Source organism: Scophthalmus maximus, chromosome 17, assembly GCF_022379125.1.
Source record: "Scophthalmus maximus strain ysfricsl-2021 chromosome 17, ASM2237912v1, whole genome shotgun sequence".
NCBI lineage: Eukaryota > Metazoa > Chordata > Actinopteri > Pleuronectiformes > Scophthalmidae > Scophthalmus > Scophthalmus maximus.
In genome coordinates, this window is record NC_061531.1 from 16,850,211 (window position 1) to 16,867,206 (window position 16,996).

At 45.4% G+C, this 16,996-nt stretch overlaps 2 protein-coding genes across 3 annotated transcripts; one reads left to right on the forward strand and one right to left on the reverse strand.

Annotated features, from left to right (window-relative positions):
• Window positions 1-576: 576 nt before the first annotated feature.
• Window positions 577-9,905, reverse strand: paqr4a (progestin and adipoQ receptor family member IVa). The gene is made up of 3 exons (XM_035615321.2): window positions 9,324-9,905; window positions 6,040-6,258; window positions 577-5,143 (listed from the first exon to the last, which is right to left on the reverse strand). Exons 1-3 carry the CDS (start codon window positions 9,595-9,597, stop codon window positions 4,710-4,712), a joined length of 927 nt encoding a protein of 308 aa, XP_035471214.1. The 5' UTR covers window positions 9,598-9,905; the 3' UTR covers window positions 577-4,709.
• Window positions 9,906-10,063: 158 nt separating this feature from the next.
• LOC118288811 (perforin-1-like) lies at window positions 10,064-16,815 on the forward strand. 2 transcript variants are annotated; one of them, XM_035615315.2, is made up of 5 exons: window positions 10,064-10,202; window positions 14,267-14,841; window positions 14,972-15,110; window positions 15,188-15,399; window positions 15,508-16,815. In XM_035615315.2, the coding sequence occupies exons 2-5, from the start codon at window positions 14,309-14,311 to the stop codon at window positions 16,385-16,387; spliced, it is 1,764 nt and encodes a 587-aa protein (XP_035471208.2). In that variant the 5' UTR covers window positions 10,064-10,202; window positions 14,267-14,308; the 3' UTR covers window positions 16,388-16,815. The 2 variants fall into 2 exon arrangements, with proteins under 2 accessions (XP_035471208.2, XP_035471207.2); XM_035615314.2 differs by lacking the exon at window positions 10,064-10,202 and adding an exon at window positions 12,831-12,876.
• The last annotated feature ends 181 nt before the right edge of the window (window positions 16,816-16,996 follow it).

The following is a 16,996-nucleotide window of genomic DNA, read 5'->3' on the forward strand; positions in this document are numbered from 1 at the left end:
AGAATTCCCTCACCCGGTTAACTGAGAAGATAAGGACCCCACTTTATGGGGATTGTCCCTCAGTCACTGTGGAGACATTCAATCCCATTTTTTACATGTACTGTCCTTGTACTTGTGAGGACCTTCATTGACACAGTGCATTCCCCTGTCCACTTTTGCCAATGAGCTCAATAATCCATGGTTACATTAATGAAAATGCTTTGCTAATGTTACATTAAACGTTGGAAGTATTTCATTATAGAAACAGGGTTAGGATTTTTATAATGAATCTGACTAAATACTAACTAGAAAAGGATAACATAAATAAGTTTCAGCCTTGACAAACAAAAACTCAGCATAAATAGTTACAAGTTGCGGAAACCATTTTTTAAATAAAGAGTTGCCTAATTGGCTGATACACGAGCCAATCTGGCAGCACCGTCCTACGCCTAATTAATACAGCCTTTTGAAGATGTGAGGATCAGCCAAGACGTCTTCACTTTCCAATTGCGCACGCAAGACGCACGCACGCACACACACACGATCTCTCATAAAATTAAATGAAAAGTTGATGAAATAAGACGTACTACAGGCAGCTCTTTTAAAAATATAGACTTCAGTTTATTGCACAATCGTTGCTGGAGGAGTGTGAGAGCCTGTCTGTTACACAGGACACTACTGATGGACGGGGACGTGTGAACTACAGGAGAGGGACAAACTGTTTGTGTGTGTGTGTGTGTGTGCGTCTGTGTTCGTGCACATGAATTTTGCGAGAGCACACACACAAACACTTGGATGACGGGGAACTCTGGGGGACGCAGTCAGCACCCGAGTCGGTGCAACGGGACAAAGTAAACTGGGACAACGTATAGATTTCATGCTCGTGTGGGCGTGTATGAGGCAATTTCACACGCGCGTGTGCGCACATACATCGGTCTGCAAATATGAATGAACAACTCTTGCAGCTGTGACAGTTACAGTCAGTAAGGTCCGTTTGGCTGCAGTAACGGCTACAGTGATGCCTGCGGTCGGTGCACACAAAGTTCCACTAGGTGGAAGCACACTCGCGTCCTTTTGTCATTTAAAAAAAAAAAGAAAAAAGGAAGAATTGCCATGACGTAGCAGATATGAAGAAAGAAAACGATAACAGACAGACCCTCCAAGAAGAATCTCCCTTCGTCCCAGAGGAAGGGGCTCGTCTCATTTATCTGTACATATAGACCAGTGTCAGTTAATAGGATCCACAGAATTAACAGTAATCAGTATATAACAATAAAGGTTATCCATTATAAACAGGTCGTCAACAGGCTATCCGGCACCTGTTGTATACTTTTTTAAAAAAGCTAAACAGAATTTTGTTCTCTTAGTACATTATGTCATTTTTTTTTCTTCATTTAACATACAGACAAAATGACGAAGACCATTTTTTTGTTATCTGGCCAGGTGTTCACACTACTGCAACATGTCCCCTTCCACCTTCCCTCTTCCTTCTGTCCAACCTGGGACCATCGGTGTGGACAGGCGGGGTCAGGTGGGGGTAGACGGGAGAAAAGGTCTGGCGGCCATGTTTCAGAGAGCGGGGCGGCGAGGCCAGGTACCGCGGATGTTACAGCTACTGTTATGGCACCCTGAGAAATTGGGAGACCCAGGATGTTGGAGGTGACACGCTCCAATTTACAGCAGATCAGATCGGAGAGCTGCTTTCCTTTTTTTTCCTCCCTTTTGTTCAAATTCGACTTCACTGCTGCGTATATTCCTCCGGCTGATAATGCATAGATAGACCAGTGGCAGTCGCGAGGTAATTCACATGCCCGTCAAGATCCCTCCCCGCGAAATGTCTTCCCCACGTGTCTGAGAGAGTTGTTACATTGAAACGATTCAAAAGCATTCTTAGTTGGGGGTCACAAAAGGTCAAACAAGTCTACATTAGCGCTGAAACCAATTTCTTTGCCTTGTGGCGTTCACAAACATCGCCGAGCAAACACACGTCTTCGATATTACTTCCCGCCCTCACGTCTCTGGAGAGCAGCAGCAGCGTATCTATGGCAAACAGCACTGATCCCCCGTGTCTTCTTACTTTTCCCATTTCCTTAACATATTGTGTATTTAGAAAATGAATAAAAGGTATAATTTCCGCACTGTATGTATTTATATATATATATATATAATCTACATACACGTATTTACATTTATTTATACGGACTTTAAATAGGAGTCAAAATAGTTTAGTTTGATTCAAAGCCCTTTTGAGAACGATGAGTGCAGTGCAGTTCGCTCGACGTCGTGATGATGTATTGCCTCCGATCGTGCGTCTGTCGATCTCCAGGAGCGAGTGGACGGCCTGTTGATGGCTACAGCGAACAAGTGAAGAGACATCAGTTTCTGCGTCTCGGCTACTTTCATGCATTTTTTTTGTCAGTTTCATTCAGTGGCCAGAAATACATTAAGTTCAGCTTTTACATTATACCACGGTCATGGCAGGTAATAACCGGTGTGGCAGAGCGAGGACCAGGGGGACGCACAGTTTCTGACTCATCGTCGAGGCGAGGGGCGGGGCAGTCTGAGGTTAGTGTATGTGATGAAGACTGTGGGGAAATCCCTCTTCACCTATGAGTCAGCGATGGCGGAGGGAGCAAAGGACGCGCTACGCCTCCGATGGCGCTAAATTTGGCAAGCTCGGGCAAAGGTGGCGGGATTTGGCGACGAGTCAGCGGCGAAGCTGAGACTGTTGGCGTGGGTCCGCCTCTAGAAACAGAAATGAGGCTGCGGCCACCAGTCTTGACCATTAAGGAACTGAGTTACAGTTACTCTTAATCAAGAGTAGCGCTGGAAATGAAATGGCGGGAAATGGTGCAAAACAAAAAAAACCAAAAAACTTCCCTTGTCACAGAACTTGGCTGTAACGTACAACATGACGAGAGGGTGTAGGGGTTCATTCCTGCTCAGTTAAGGTTCAGCTTCATAAAATACTCAAAAGGCCAAAGCAGTCCGTTCAAAACGAGGAAGTAGAAAGTGTCAATAATAACAATAAATAATAATCAACCTCTGTAAAACAACCCAATATATAGCGTCAGCGTTCAAGTAAACATCCCACATGCAGTGGAATGGTGTTCGAGGGCCGCACGACCTTTTAATAGTCACATAATAATTATCGCTGTTCGTTGCGAGTGCACAATGCATGGACACGGTAGTACTCCGTGACGGAGGAGTCCAAAAAAAACACCTAAATCGATTCGGGGGGAGAAAGTGCGTGAGGAGAAATTAGAAGCTAATCCTCAGAATTTGCACAAAAGACATTCTCTGACCTCGACCTTCTGATCTGTCGGCCGGTGATCCTGCACAGCGACGACGCTTTTCAAGCGGCCGACAGACACAAATAAATACGAGTAAATACACGACATAATAATAAATAGAATACATTTTTCTCCACTACAGTGTTTTGTGCATATTGTTCCAAAAGGTAGGTTGGTTTTTACTTGAGTTTTACATCGTTAAAACATTTACGCATTTTCAGGAACTTGCAGTTAAAAACCCCTTAACTCTCAGTGCATGGTGCTGCCACATGTACATTTAGATATACTGTACATACAGTGGCATTGGATATTGTTATCATCCAACAATAAGTCATTTTTAAAATCTAGACAAAGGAGCATAGAAGTCTTTTTTTTTTTTAAATTAACATTAAAATCTCCCTTATAATGCAAGGTTGTCATGGAGGTATAGGAATAAACATACAGGGCACGGACACGTTTGGCAGAACAGTAACGCGACTGAACGACACCTTAAGTAAACGAGTGCATTCTCCCTATGATTCATGCCTGAATGTCACCGGTGCGAACGAACCCGATAATGCTGGTCCATTGATTCCAAGAAACCTAAAGCCAGTGAACTCGCTGCCAACACGCTATACCAGGAATGAACCCCTCACCTCACCTTCATCATCACCGTGATGCGACGGTGGGGGCGAATCGGAAAAGAGAAGGAGGCAGTGGCGAGAAAACCGGGAAACACAAAACAAGAGGCGGTCCAGTAAAATGGACAAACGGTGAAAACTCTCCGAGTGCTTTGTGTTGCACCTACAGTTTCTACGTGTAGTTTAAAAATATAGGTGTGTGGTGTGTGTGTGTGTGTCTGTGGTGTGTGTGTGTCTGTGGTGTGTGTGTGTCTGTGTGTGTGTCTGTGGTGTGAGTTCACGAGTTGAAGTGTGGATGTTGCTCCATAGGTAGCAACAGTGACATCTGAGAAGACTTGAGCGTGTGACACGGTTTGGCCACAGACTGTCATCAACTAACGCTCAGGTAAAATTTCTATTGTTAAGTAAAGGCATCGAACTCGGCCTTTACCTCAGACTTTATAGTGTTCAATGCTCGCTTTAATACGTCTAGTGTTTTAAAATGTTTCCGTGTGTGTGTGTGCGTCCGTGTACACCTGTACGTCCATGTTTGTGGCAAGTGAGAGAGTCAAAAATGCTTGTGCGTGTGACTTGACATACTTTTGCCTGCATTCGCACACAATACTGAGACGGACGAAGATATGAACATTCTGAGTTTGAGCCGCGTTGAGGTTGGACACATGCACGGAGACGACACGTCGTCTCGCCTCACAGCGTCAGTTCCCCCTGATTTCCGATGCTTCCCTTTTTCTCTACAGATTAACCCCCCCCCGAGGTCCTTTAATCTCACATCCCGATCGCTCCTTGTGAGAGGGGTGGGCGGGGGCTGCAGGCGGGGTCAGTTGGACGGACAGGCGTAGCTGTTGATCCACAGGAGGTCGTCCAGCACGCCCCAGTGCAGGTAGAGGATGGAGCCCACCACCAGGACGTGCATGATCTGGTGGCTGTTGCACCAGTAGTCAAAGAGGCCCGGGCGGAAGCGCTCCGGGATGCGCATGATGTTGATGACGCCGCCCAGCACGGCCAGGGCGTCCATCGTGAGGAAGTGGCGCAGCGAGGTGGGGCTGCCGCCGCCCACGCCCGCCCAGCGCAGCAGGAAGAAGGAGAAGCGGAAGACCGCCTGCCAGGCGAAGGAGCGCAGCCGGCGGACGCTGCTCCGGGCCGTCACGGCGCAGTAGATGGCGTGGCTGGACAGCAGGATGTAGACGATCAGGGCAACAGTGCGGATGAACGGGTAGCACAGCAGCGTGCTGTAGACAATGGGCAGAGCCCCTGGGACAAGAAAACACACACACACGGAAAGTCAGCGCAGAGACGGAGGACACAACTCGGCAGCGATACAAAGCGCCCGACGCACGGCAGAAGGCGCAGAGGTCAAACTGTCTGAACCTCATCCGACTCGGCAGCTTTCAGATCTGGGAGTGTGCGGTCACGTCACGACTGGGTGTTAAATGTCTTTTCATGTGAAAGCTCCTTCAGAGCCTTTTGAAAAAACCCACAGGCTGAGCACTCTAAACTCTGACTTGCTGAAGTTTATTACAGTTGATTCATCCTTTACTCCATGAACTGGTAACTACTTTTAAAATCATTTCAGTCATTTTTTAAGCAAATATGCCAAAGTACCTTCTCATTCCAGCTTTTCAAAATGACTAATTTGAAGATTTTCTTTTTCTGTGTGCGATATTGTCATTTCTAGCATGTTTTTAGGAATTAGGCGAAACTGACAAAAAGAATAACAGCCTTTTTTTAATCTCTCATATGATTCACAAGAAAAATTCTATGTATGAGTTTATAATCTCATGTCACAATATTAATTATTATTGCACTATTTTGAGTATAATGAATATAGTAGGCCAAGCTATATCCAAGTTTAGGATATGAATAAATACAAAAATATTGCACATGTCATGGTAATACAGGCAGCGTGGACAGATCGATAATCGTTTCAGAACTTGGATCGTTGGCTTGCATATATGGCCAGTTGACTCAGCAAAGCACTCGGCGGTCAAATGTGTTTCTGGCCAATCAATACCGGTGGTGGTTTCATGGTAAATCATTGACCATCGATAAAAAGGAATCCCACCCATAAAATAAACAAGAGCGGCAACAATGGGGGGGGGGGGGGGCGGCGGCCGACAAGTGGTCTCCGAGGGGGCGAGAACACTCACCCAGCGTGTTGATCATGCAGATTCCGCATACGTCCAGCTTGAGGAGGGTGTGGTAGACGGGCTCCCCTCCCTCGTGGTTCATGAAGAGGTGGTACAGCACGGAGCCCAGCTGCGGCGACAGGCACGCCAGGAAGTGCACCACGCCCAGCCACGTGACGCTGATCTGAGACCAGGGGATGTTGAGGGGCAGCAGCACCAGGAAGCACACCAGAGGAATGCCTGGAGGGACGGAGACACAAGAGACAGCACACAGGGTTAATGGGGTAGTGGAGCGGGTCGTCCGCTGGACCAGGAGGTCGGTGGTTAGATCCTTGGCTCCTCCGGCCTGCACGGCTTAATGTCTTTGGGCAAGATGCTAAATGATGTGTGAAAGAAAACACTGTAGACGGAAAAGTGCAATACAATCACATTTACAGGTTCCTAGATCTTACTTCGCTTTAGGGCTGCAACTAACGATTATTTAAGTAAGGGATTAATTATTTTCTCAATTAATCGTTTCGTTGTTTCGTCCATCAAATGTCATTAAATGTAAAAAATGTTTATCATGTTTCCCTAAACCCTCAAGATGAGGTTTTGTTTTGTCCACACATCAAAGATATTTAGTTTACTGTCACAGAGGAGCAAATAAACCAGAAAATATTCACATTTAAGAAGCTGAAATCAGAGAATTTTGACTGTTTTTTTTTCTTTCATAAAAACTATTTGAACCGATTAATCGATTATCAAAATAGTTGGCGATTAATTCAGGAGTCAATTCGCTTACTTTAACAAAAGATGGAGCTCCCCAGCACACAAACACACCGGAAACACAATAAACTAACAGGAGTGTACGTCCAGTTCCGTTGTGTAATTAACATAGTTCTTCACAATAAAAACACCTTTTTGGGGGTTATTTCTTTTTTTTCTTGTGGGCGTCCTGTGAGTAACGGGAAATTGAAAGCGCATGATGCGGGTGTGAGGACCATCAGCTCGAGTGAGAATTAAAGGTGTCATGTTTTGTTCTTGATGGAATTGTCTCACTCGAGACCTTCCGAGCATGTGGACATTGTTTTTTTTGTAGCTGTATTTTTCAAAATGCATAAGAATGAGTAGCTTCCTGCTGAGTGTGTGCAGACGCCAGCGAGAATTAAAGCGGAGCACAGAGGAAGAGCCTCATGATTGGCACAAAACTTATCAGTGTAAACCCTGAATGAAAGAAAAGACACTAAAGCTCTTGCTTTGATGCAGCAAAGGGGGCCGTCGTCCCGCTGATGGCTACGAAACTCCAATTTAAGTTTCTCTATTTGGCAAAGAGGGGGGTTGAGGCACTCGCTGGTACACGAGCAAAACCCAGATCTCGAAATTTGATCCACTTGCAGTTGTTACGATCATTTTTCACTCTACCACACACTCACACACAGACACACACACACACACACCCGGCTCGCTTGCACTTATTTTCACCCACTCTGCCTTTCCCAATGTCAAGGCGTTTGTCCTCGCCAGGTGATACAGGCAAACGCCATCTACTGTAACACATCTATTTTAAGTGTGTTATCTGTGCCCCCCCACTCCTCCCGGGGCGACCAGCTGGAGAGGACCTCCTCCTCCTCCTCCGCCCCAAGCGTCAGCTTATGAAACTTAGCTGATTTGTTGTTTGACAATAAATAAATAAAAATATATATATGTTTGGGTTTTTTTTCGGAATTTCAGAAAATCATAAAAGCTCGCGGGGGATTAAAATACATCCCTGCTTTAAAATTAGGCAATAATGCTAATGGTGCGTCTGAGGTCACATGCTCAGCTGACGTCACTGGAGCGTGACGAAGATTTCCAGGGCTACTTCCCCCGATGACCACTGACTGCCGGACGTTGCAGAGCCATGAAAATGACGACCTTCACACTATATTCACCATTTTTTATGATATAAGATACTATTTTAAAATGTGGAACTTTGGCTCTGATGCAGCCGCTGTCACTACTCTCTGGACTTCAGCAGTGTCCCGTCCATGTTTGTATGTTCTTCATAATAACGCTGCTGAAAATCTCCCTGCACTTTGTGTGTTTGGGTCATGTTGAAAGGTTCTGTGAATGTGCAGATCGCCGACGCGTCAGTCTCACCCTGACCGCTCAGGGTGACACATTAGTGCAATTAAAATTTGTCTCGCCTGCCGACCTATTAAAAGAATGACACGTTGTGTAACTGTGACATTTTACACCCGGTGATAAAAAGCCTCTGATAAAAAGGTTTTCTGTATAAAATCATAATCATAAAAAGGTAATGTAGATTTACATCTGTCACATAACATGTAGGTCAGCAATAGGTGGAATGTTTGCCTTCATTCACATTTAAAGTAACGAATACATAAAGAGATGCAAATAGAGAATATGTTTATCATCACTTCCGCCTCTATGCATTTGTTAGTTGGTTTGTTTGTTAGTAAGTTTGTAAGTTTGTCAGCAGGATCACACAAAAACTGCTGAAAGGATTTCCATGAAACTTGGTGGTACAATGGGACATGAGCCAGGAAGGAGCCCACTAAATTTTGGTGCAGATCCAGGAATGTTTCATCAATAAAACATGACTTTTTTTATATATATATATTTCTACCAATTTCCCATTGAAAAATGCTATGATTTTGAAAAAAAAACAATCTTGTTTTTAACCTAAAACATGTTATTTGTTGGGGGTTTTCTGGTGCTTTCGATGGTTTTACAACCACAAAACATCCCTTTATTTCTAACTAGTCTCATCTGTTCTTTCCTCACACACGTCTGTGAATAAATCTCAAATAAGTCTTGTAAAAAATATATATTTAAACACGTGTGGATGCTTTGCAGAATTTCCCAGGCTCCCGTGAAATAAAACAGAAAATATTAAATTTAAGAAGCTGAAATCTGAGGAGTCTGACATTCTTTCCCTCATAAAAACTACTTGAACCGATTAATCGATTATCAAAACAGCTGGCGATTAATTCAGTCGTCGATTACTAATCCATTAACTGTTGCAGCTCCACTTAGCTTCGCTTTTTTTTTTTCTCCACACACACACACGTGTCTGTGAATAAATCTGAAACAAGTCTTGTATGAAGTCTAAATATGAAGGATGAAAACTCGTGAGGACGCTTTTGGCACAATCTCCCAGGCTCCAGTGCAGAAGAGTCCGTCTTCCAGCATCATCCATCCCTCCCTCCCACCATCCTCTCCTCCTCCGGCTCCGGCTCCGGAGTGTGAGCATCTTGAGTGACACCTCGCCTGCTCATCGCTATTCATTGATCGATTTCCATATGTCTCGGTGCACTCACCGTGCGTGTAGATGTTGCCCAGCTCGTTGTGCAGGTAGAACAGGCTCCTGACGCAGTCCTGCACGGAGGAGACCGGCCGGTACCCGGTCAGCACGTACTTGTTGAACTGCAGGTGCGGCGGCGAACTCGTCCAGTCCAGCAGCCGCGGTGCGTTCAGGAACGCCATGGCGAACAGCGCCGTGAGGAGGACGCCGCCGAACAAGCAGCGCACGGACTGCACGCCGACGTACACGTTGAGCAGGATGATCGCGACGAAGACCTTGTGGGACACCATTGGGGGGGTGTGGAGGGGAGGGTCGTCGGGGGGTCCTTTAAAAATACTGTGCCGTTAGCCGCCTTAGCGCGGCCGCTAGCAAGAAGCCGCCGGTCGAGTGACCCGGCGCTACCCGGCGACGGGGAGTCCGCGCCGCCGCTGTTCGCTTTGAAGTGCCGGTGCCGGTGCGAGTGTCATCCGCGCGGCTTCAGGCGGACACGGCCAGCCACGTACATGGTGCAACCTCGGGACGGTCATCACGGGAGGGGTGGTCGTGGAGGGGAGGGGAGGGGGGGCACAATGTCAGTGTAGCACCTTCAAAATCAGAGCCTTCCGCGAGGGAGGTTCGAGGGACAAAATGTTCCTGGTCGGTTAGCATTCCTCCGCAGACGCGGCGGCGGCGGCGTGAGCGCGTCCCGGGCAGGGATGCTCCGCGAGCCGCGGGTCCATCCGCCTCCAGATGATGCTAGCTCGGTCCTAGCGGTCAGGTTAGGTTTGCAGTGGGCGACTTATGTAGCCGGTCGGTCGGTGCCCTCGCTTCTACTTCGAGGACAGCGGCCGGGGAATCGCGTCGGCCGGGTCCGCGTGGTGCTGGCTAGCTGTCGTGGAGAGCAGAACAAAAAAAGGTGAGGTCCGTGATTGTGGAGCGGAGATTTTTTTTTGGGGGGGGGGGGGGTTGGAGATGAAATGACCCGCGGGGCTAGCGAGCGAGCGAGCGAGCCGGGCAAGTCGGCTACCGTCGTCCTGTGCCTTGGGATGCGGGAGCCGCTATCTGAGCCGGTGGACTCCTCCGAGCGCCAGCGGCGACGTCCGCGAAGGTTGTTTCCAGTTTCCCCGACGGCAGTTCGGTCCCGCCGCGTCCCACCATGATGTCCGCCCGGACCGTGTTCCTCCTTGAAATGCGGCGTGTTTCCCGGCGGGCGGCCTCAGGTCCGCTGCGTCGCCTCCACACCGCGGTCAACGTGTCTGGCGTCGGGGCGACTGCACTTCCGGTCTCTGTGTTCAAAGTAAAGCGTAACTAAGTATGCACGAGGCGGAGGCGGGAAAGCCTGGAATTAAATGTTGTTATTTTTTGTTTGTAATTATAAGTTATAACATAAATATATACATTGGTTGGGAGACTGAACTATTAATTTCTTTTTTTTTAAAAGCTACTAGCAAGCTCCGACTATGACAGCTAGCCAGCAGCTAGCTAGCTGAGATCGACACGGATGCTATTGCTAGCTAGCTTACTGTAAACTTTGGAAATTAGCTTGCTAGTTGCTATTAGAGACTTTTTAAACCAATGTTCAGACATGAAACCTTTATTTTTATCAGTCAAAACACAAAAAGAGGGGATTTCCAGATAACGATAGACCACAGGCCAAAATTAAAAAACTACTAGCTTTATCTAAACTCGTCAAATCTGGATAAGATTAACCCAGAGAAGAAAACACATCTTTTGATAAGTAATACCTTCAATGTATTTTTGTAAATACACTTATAGTGCATTTGTTACTACTTTTTTTTTCTTTTCTTTTTTCTAATCAGATCACATTGGACTAGGTCTACATGAAAACCCACATAGTGAAACATCAAATCAGGATTAGAGTTTAATACTTAGTAAAAAAACCAAAAAACTAAGTTGGTGATTTTACGGATATTTTTTTTCCCAATAGGACCACATTCTACTACGTCCAGATCAAAAACCACTAAAGTTATAGTTGTCAAATCTGGACTAGATTTAACATGGAGAGTGTTAAAATTTGTGGGACCATCACTGTATGTGTGCAAAAACACAGGAATTACAATTTCACTTCCTTTTTCCCCCGGTCCAGAGCACTTTTTCCGTTTCTGAATTAAAAAGTTTTCACAAATCTGACGGTCATTATCTCGGATGGCAAGCATCCATGAGTTGGATGAGCACATGGAGACTCGGTCACTCCTCATTGACACCTCACACACTCCGTTCTCCACTTCCTGTCCTGTGTAATATTGTGCACATGCTCTGTCCAACCAGTGCTAATAAAACTGGAATAATACTACCTGTCACTCATCCAGCCTGGTCTTTCAAAGCACATCCAATAAGTATTTTGTTTTTAAGAGTACATTTTATTTTGTAGGTGCACTCTTTCCATTTCTGGTCTTATTTTGTTTGACTGAGTGCTGCTGCCTGGCTGCACTTGTCAATGGACATGCCAACACTCACTGAGCTCCACAGTTAGAAATATTGTATTTATCCCCTGGGATCATTGAGAGAGAGAAAAAAAACAACATAAATATTTTTATGTTTCTTCTAATAAAAAAGTTTTCATTACAGGAACAACATGTCTCTTTTCCAACTGTAGTAATATTACAGAGGGGGAAAAATAGATTAGCCCTTCAAAGATGCTTCCATATATGAATTTTCAAGAAAAACCCTAATATAACAGAGAAACAAAATACTATTTAGGATTGTGGAACGCGCATAGAATTTCTCGCAGATTTTAATTATGAGTAAAAATCCGGTGTATCACCACTATGAAACCAGTTACTTTTAGTCTCGTGTTATAGGTAGATTTTTACATATGTCCATATTTATAGACTTTGTCAGAAAAAAAGCTTTGTATAACGATTTGTTGCAATTGTTGAAATGTGAGTTTATTCCAATCTATATTATTCCGTTACATGTATTTTTTGTCCATTGGTTTTATACAGACATTTGATATCATATTTATATAGACAGAGAGAAAGAAAGGCCTCCAGTCCCTCTCCGACACAGTGCTTATATCCTTTTTTATGTATCAATCTATGCATTAGTTTGTTTTCTTTCATTTGACCTTGTCTGTAATTCCCACAGTTCCTTGATGATTTTCTTCATGTTAGATTTAGTTCTGTAAATCTTCTGTACAATAAATGATTTTAAGTTCAAATTCCAGGCTCACTTACATTTTTTCATCACAGTATTAACTATTAGGATACTGAACACACTTTTAGATAATGACATATGACTGTCTGTTGTCCTCATCCTATTTGGCCACAGCCCCCCACCACTTCAGAGAAATGATAGGTTTGTGGTCTCTGGTTTGTTGCTGACTGGAAAGCCAGCCTTACTTTAATGTTGTCGCTGTCTGTGTGAGTTTGTCTGTAGACCACCAGCTCCTCCCCCTCAGTACTGCATCTGCTCAACTCGATGAAACTGTCAACCCCCCCCCCCCCCGGTTGTGTCAGAGTCCACCATCACCATCTTTTTTTTTTTTCCTCCAACATTTCTAACAAAAAGCTTTGCTATTCATTCTCAGTGTCAGTTTCACAGATTCTGCAGTGACAGGCAAGACGGAGGTGAGTCTGTGCTGACATGTTTCCATTGAAATGTTCACATTTGACTTCTTGTGGGTTAATATCATGTCAAGGTATTAAGTCCACTGCTGAATCAGTGAGTGATACTCATGGCGTAGTCCTTTTACCTTGTGTGAGAGCAGTTGTTTTTCGCAGTTGTCAAGTCTATTCATTAATTCATTCAACACATTTAACACGTGTTGACCGAGCAAACTGAGTGATGTTGTGGTCTTGAGATGAGATCTTAAAAAGGGCAGCAGACTGGAAAGACCTGGTATAATGGAACTAACATTGGCGGCGAATGAAAATGTTTGATCATCGTTGGATTATGACTGAGTACGTGGAAGGGAGAGAAGTAGATGATGTAGAACGTCTCACAAGCCCCATGTCAGAATAGGGCATGCAGTACTGTAATAGAAAAAAATAATAATCTCAAAATCTGTTCTTCAAGGTTGACCACAGTGAAATTTAGCAATGAATTCAATCCCAGGACACCAACAGCTTAAGCTTTAAATCCTTCATGTCAAATGAAGAATTGACTCTTTAAAATGAGAAAAAATGTAAAGGGAAAGCAACTATTTCTGTAATGACTGTCCATGTGACTGACAAGTCAATTCAACTTAATATCGCGAGTTTACTGTTTTCCCAAGTTCAGTTAACTTAACTCAGATAGTTTTCAAAACACACAAAACAACGTTAACTAAATTTTGCCACGGCTTCTGTTAGCTCAGCATTTTTTAAATTATCTTCAACAAAACAAACTTGAGACGATTTACGATGTGTATTTCTTTGGTCTTTCTTCTTGGTTCCAATGAGGAGATTTTGACCAAACCGGAGCAAAGACAAGGATGACTGATTGAAGCCAGTAAAACGGGGTCCTGATCCCTAAAAGACAGACAAGGGTTGTTTTTTTCTCACAATAGACCACATGTGAAAAAATAATATACTTCAAAAGGCATATTCAAAAGATACAAATCCTAAAATAGGGCCTTGAGGTGCACCACAAGAGGAAGAATCAAAGGGAGATACAGAGCTGTCATTCAAAACTGACACTAGTCTATTGTGCATAAGACTCAAATCACACGGTTCGGCCCTGGTTGAGACGGTCCAGGACACCAGAACGGTCCACCTCATCAAAAGCAGCAGAAAGGTCAAATAAGCATGACGACACAAAATGATCTCTAGAGTTTAAAGACACCACTGAGTCATATGAAAAGTGCTTTTACAAAGTCTTTGGACAGAAATGACAGTAGTGGGAAGATGGTGTGTCGCTGCAGTTTTACATTAAGAGTATTGACAGAATTAGATCCGGTGAAAAAACACTGCTGGTGTGGTAGTGCACTTCTTTACTTGCCTGTGTTTGTTCATCTAAAATGTTTTTGGTTTTTTTCAGGATAAACCATCAGATTGAAAAAACGCCGCCCGACTTGGCAGCATGTTTCTGCTGAATATTTGCATCTGTGCCAGCCTTGTGCTTTCTCTCCCTCGGCGCACGAGTCAGTCCTGCATCGATGGGACGCCAAGGCAGTGCCAAGAGGCAGAGTTTGCTCCGGGTACCAATTTGGCGGGGGAAGGCTACGACATCATCAAAATGGAACGTAAGGGCGCCTACGTGCTCGACATGAATAAGTGGAAACGCAAGGACAACAAATGCACCCTGTGTCGCAACCCGTATCTGGAGAACAGACAGCAAAAGCTCCCTCTGTCAGTGGTGGACTGGAGGCCGAAACAGTCCTGCAGCACCAAAGTGTCCAGTAAACTCCACCGGTCCAGTGAGTCTCTGGTCACTGCCAGCTCTGCCTCTGTGGACAACAACTGGCAGTCCAATCTGGACATTGATTTGGGTAAAAGAGGCGCCTCGGTGATGTTGGCCGGTTCCCACTCTAAACTGGCTGAGTATTCCATGGAAAAAACCAAGAGTGACAAGTTCAGCTTCACCAGCCAAAGCATGTTCTGCGAGTACTACAGGTAAGAAGACGAGGATTCAGATCAGATTTTCACCATACACTCCTTTAGTTGTGCGAATAAAAGCAAGAACTCGTATACCCCTGTTTCATACTGATCTGTGTTTCCCTCCCGTCTGGTTCACCGGGAACAGCTACCGAGTGTCCAGCACTCCCAGACTGCACAAAGAGTTTAGAAAAGCAGTGAAAGATCTCCCCAAAACCTACAGCCCTGAATTCAAGCAACGGTTTTACAGTCTGATAGACAACTTTGGCACCCATTACATCACTAAGGTGAATGAAAAGAAAAGCTATGTTTAAACACTGGCAGAATTATGTAAAATAACACATCATTTATCATATAATTCCAGGTGAAGTTGGGAGGCAGTGTTGAATCTGTGACCAGCATCAGGCAGTGTCTGGCCAGCCTGCAGGGCCTCAGTGTGGAGGAGGTGCAGATGTGCCTGGAAGTGGAAGCGTCCGCCACCTTCATAGCCACAGCGAAAGCTCAAACAAAACACTGCAAAAAGGACACCGAGAAGATGGAGAGTAAAGCAACCTTCTCCAGCCACTTCAGTGACAGGTCGGTATCATCGTTTTAAATGTATCTAATTTGACGCCTCTAAATTGATATTTTCAGTATCAGAAAAATACAAATTGGCTCATCTGTCGTACGACTTTCCTCCCGCAGGTTCACAGAAATTAAGGGAGGCCACAGCACGGAGCCCGACCTTCTCTTCTCGGCTGACAAAAACCCATCGGCCTACAAGGAGTGGCTCGTCACACTCCCACAGAATCCAGACATACTCTCATATTCGCTGAGCTCCCTCCACGAGTTGCTGCCCGTGAACACGCCTGTCCGGAAGAACCTGCGCTCAGCCATCAGCCACTACATCCTGGAGAAAGGCCTGTGGAGGAACTGCAGCGAGGGCTGTCGGGCCGGCATCAAGAGCGATTCCAGAGACCCCTGCGTCTGCCAGTGCCACAATGACCCTGCGGTAGGCCAAGACTGCTGCCCGACCCAAAAGGGCATGGCACGGGTCGTCATAACCGTGCAACGCGCCTCTGGTCTCTGGGGGGACCACACCACAGCCACAGATGGTTATGTGAAGGTGTCGTTCAACGGGAACGAGGTCCGGCAGTCTCCCGTCATTTATAACAACGACAACCCACACTGGGCCCTGGTCGTGGAACTGGGCTCGCAGGATTTGTCCAAAGGACGTAAAGTGAGATTTGAAGTGTGGGACAAGGACAGCAACTGGGACGACGACCTGTTGGGGGAGTGTGAGAAGCTTCTGTCGGCCGGCGCCGCGGAGGACCTGTGCGTGCTGCAGCATGGCCAGCTGTTCTACAAGTGGCAGGTGACATGTGCCCCGAGTCTGAGCGGAGAATCCTGCACGGAGTATAAAGCTTCGCCCATGAGTCAAAGTCTGAAGAGTCTGTACGTCTCCCGTCACTCCCACCCTCTTCCAAGGGCCATGCTCTTGGAGATGGGCGTGTTTGTGGACGAGGCAAGTTCACAGAGAAACCAGAGTCTGGCAGCCAAGAGTCAAAAGTTTGATGTGATGTAATCTGACTTCTTCAATCAGAACTCCATAATTAACACCGATCAGTGAGAACTCTTATGTGGTGAGAAAGCAGCTGGAGCTCAACTGTGGAAAGTGTTCCGTATGTTGGGTACGTTCAGTTTAACTTACATCTAATTCTTTGATTGGTAGTTCACAGTTTCTGCGTTCTGTATGATTTGTGTTTGGCAGAAGAGCGTTGTCTGAATCAGGTGACGGAAATGTGCTGTTATAAATGTTTATAACAGTTGGAAACAAGATATGTATATATAAAAATGAGCTGTTGGCAGATTTTGTATCTCGTGCAGTCACTTTGTTGCACAAACCTTTAGTAATATATGCTTGCCTGTTTTGTGCTTCAAATCACTTCAGTATCACTCTGTGTCCTCTCGGCAGGATGCTTGTTTATCCACAATAAAAGCGTCACATCATTACTGGTCATAGTATCTGATGTTTCGTCTTGTTCCTTTTAGTTTTGATTTCAGTGTTGCTCTTCAGTTCGTCTCAGGCGACGTTGCCACAAGGAAGGAAGTGGTAAAACTTCCTGTGTGCAAAAATGAGGTGTCGCTGATGCTATTAAATAGAACAAAAGCCTTCAGGTTAACATCATGTAAA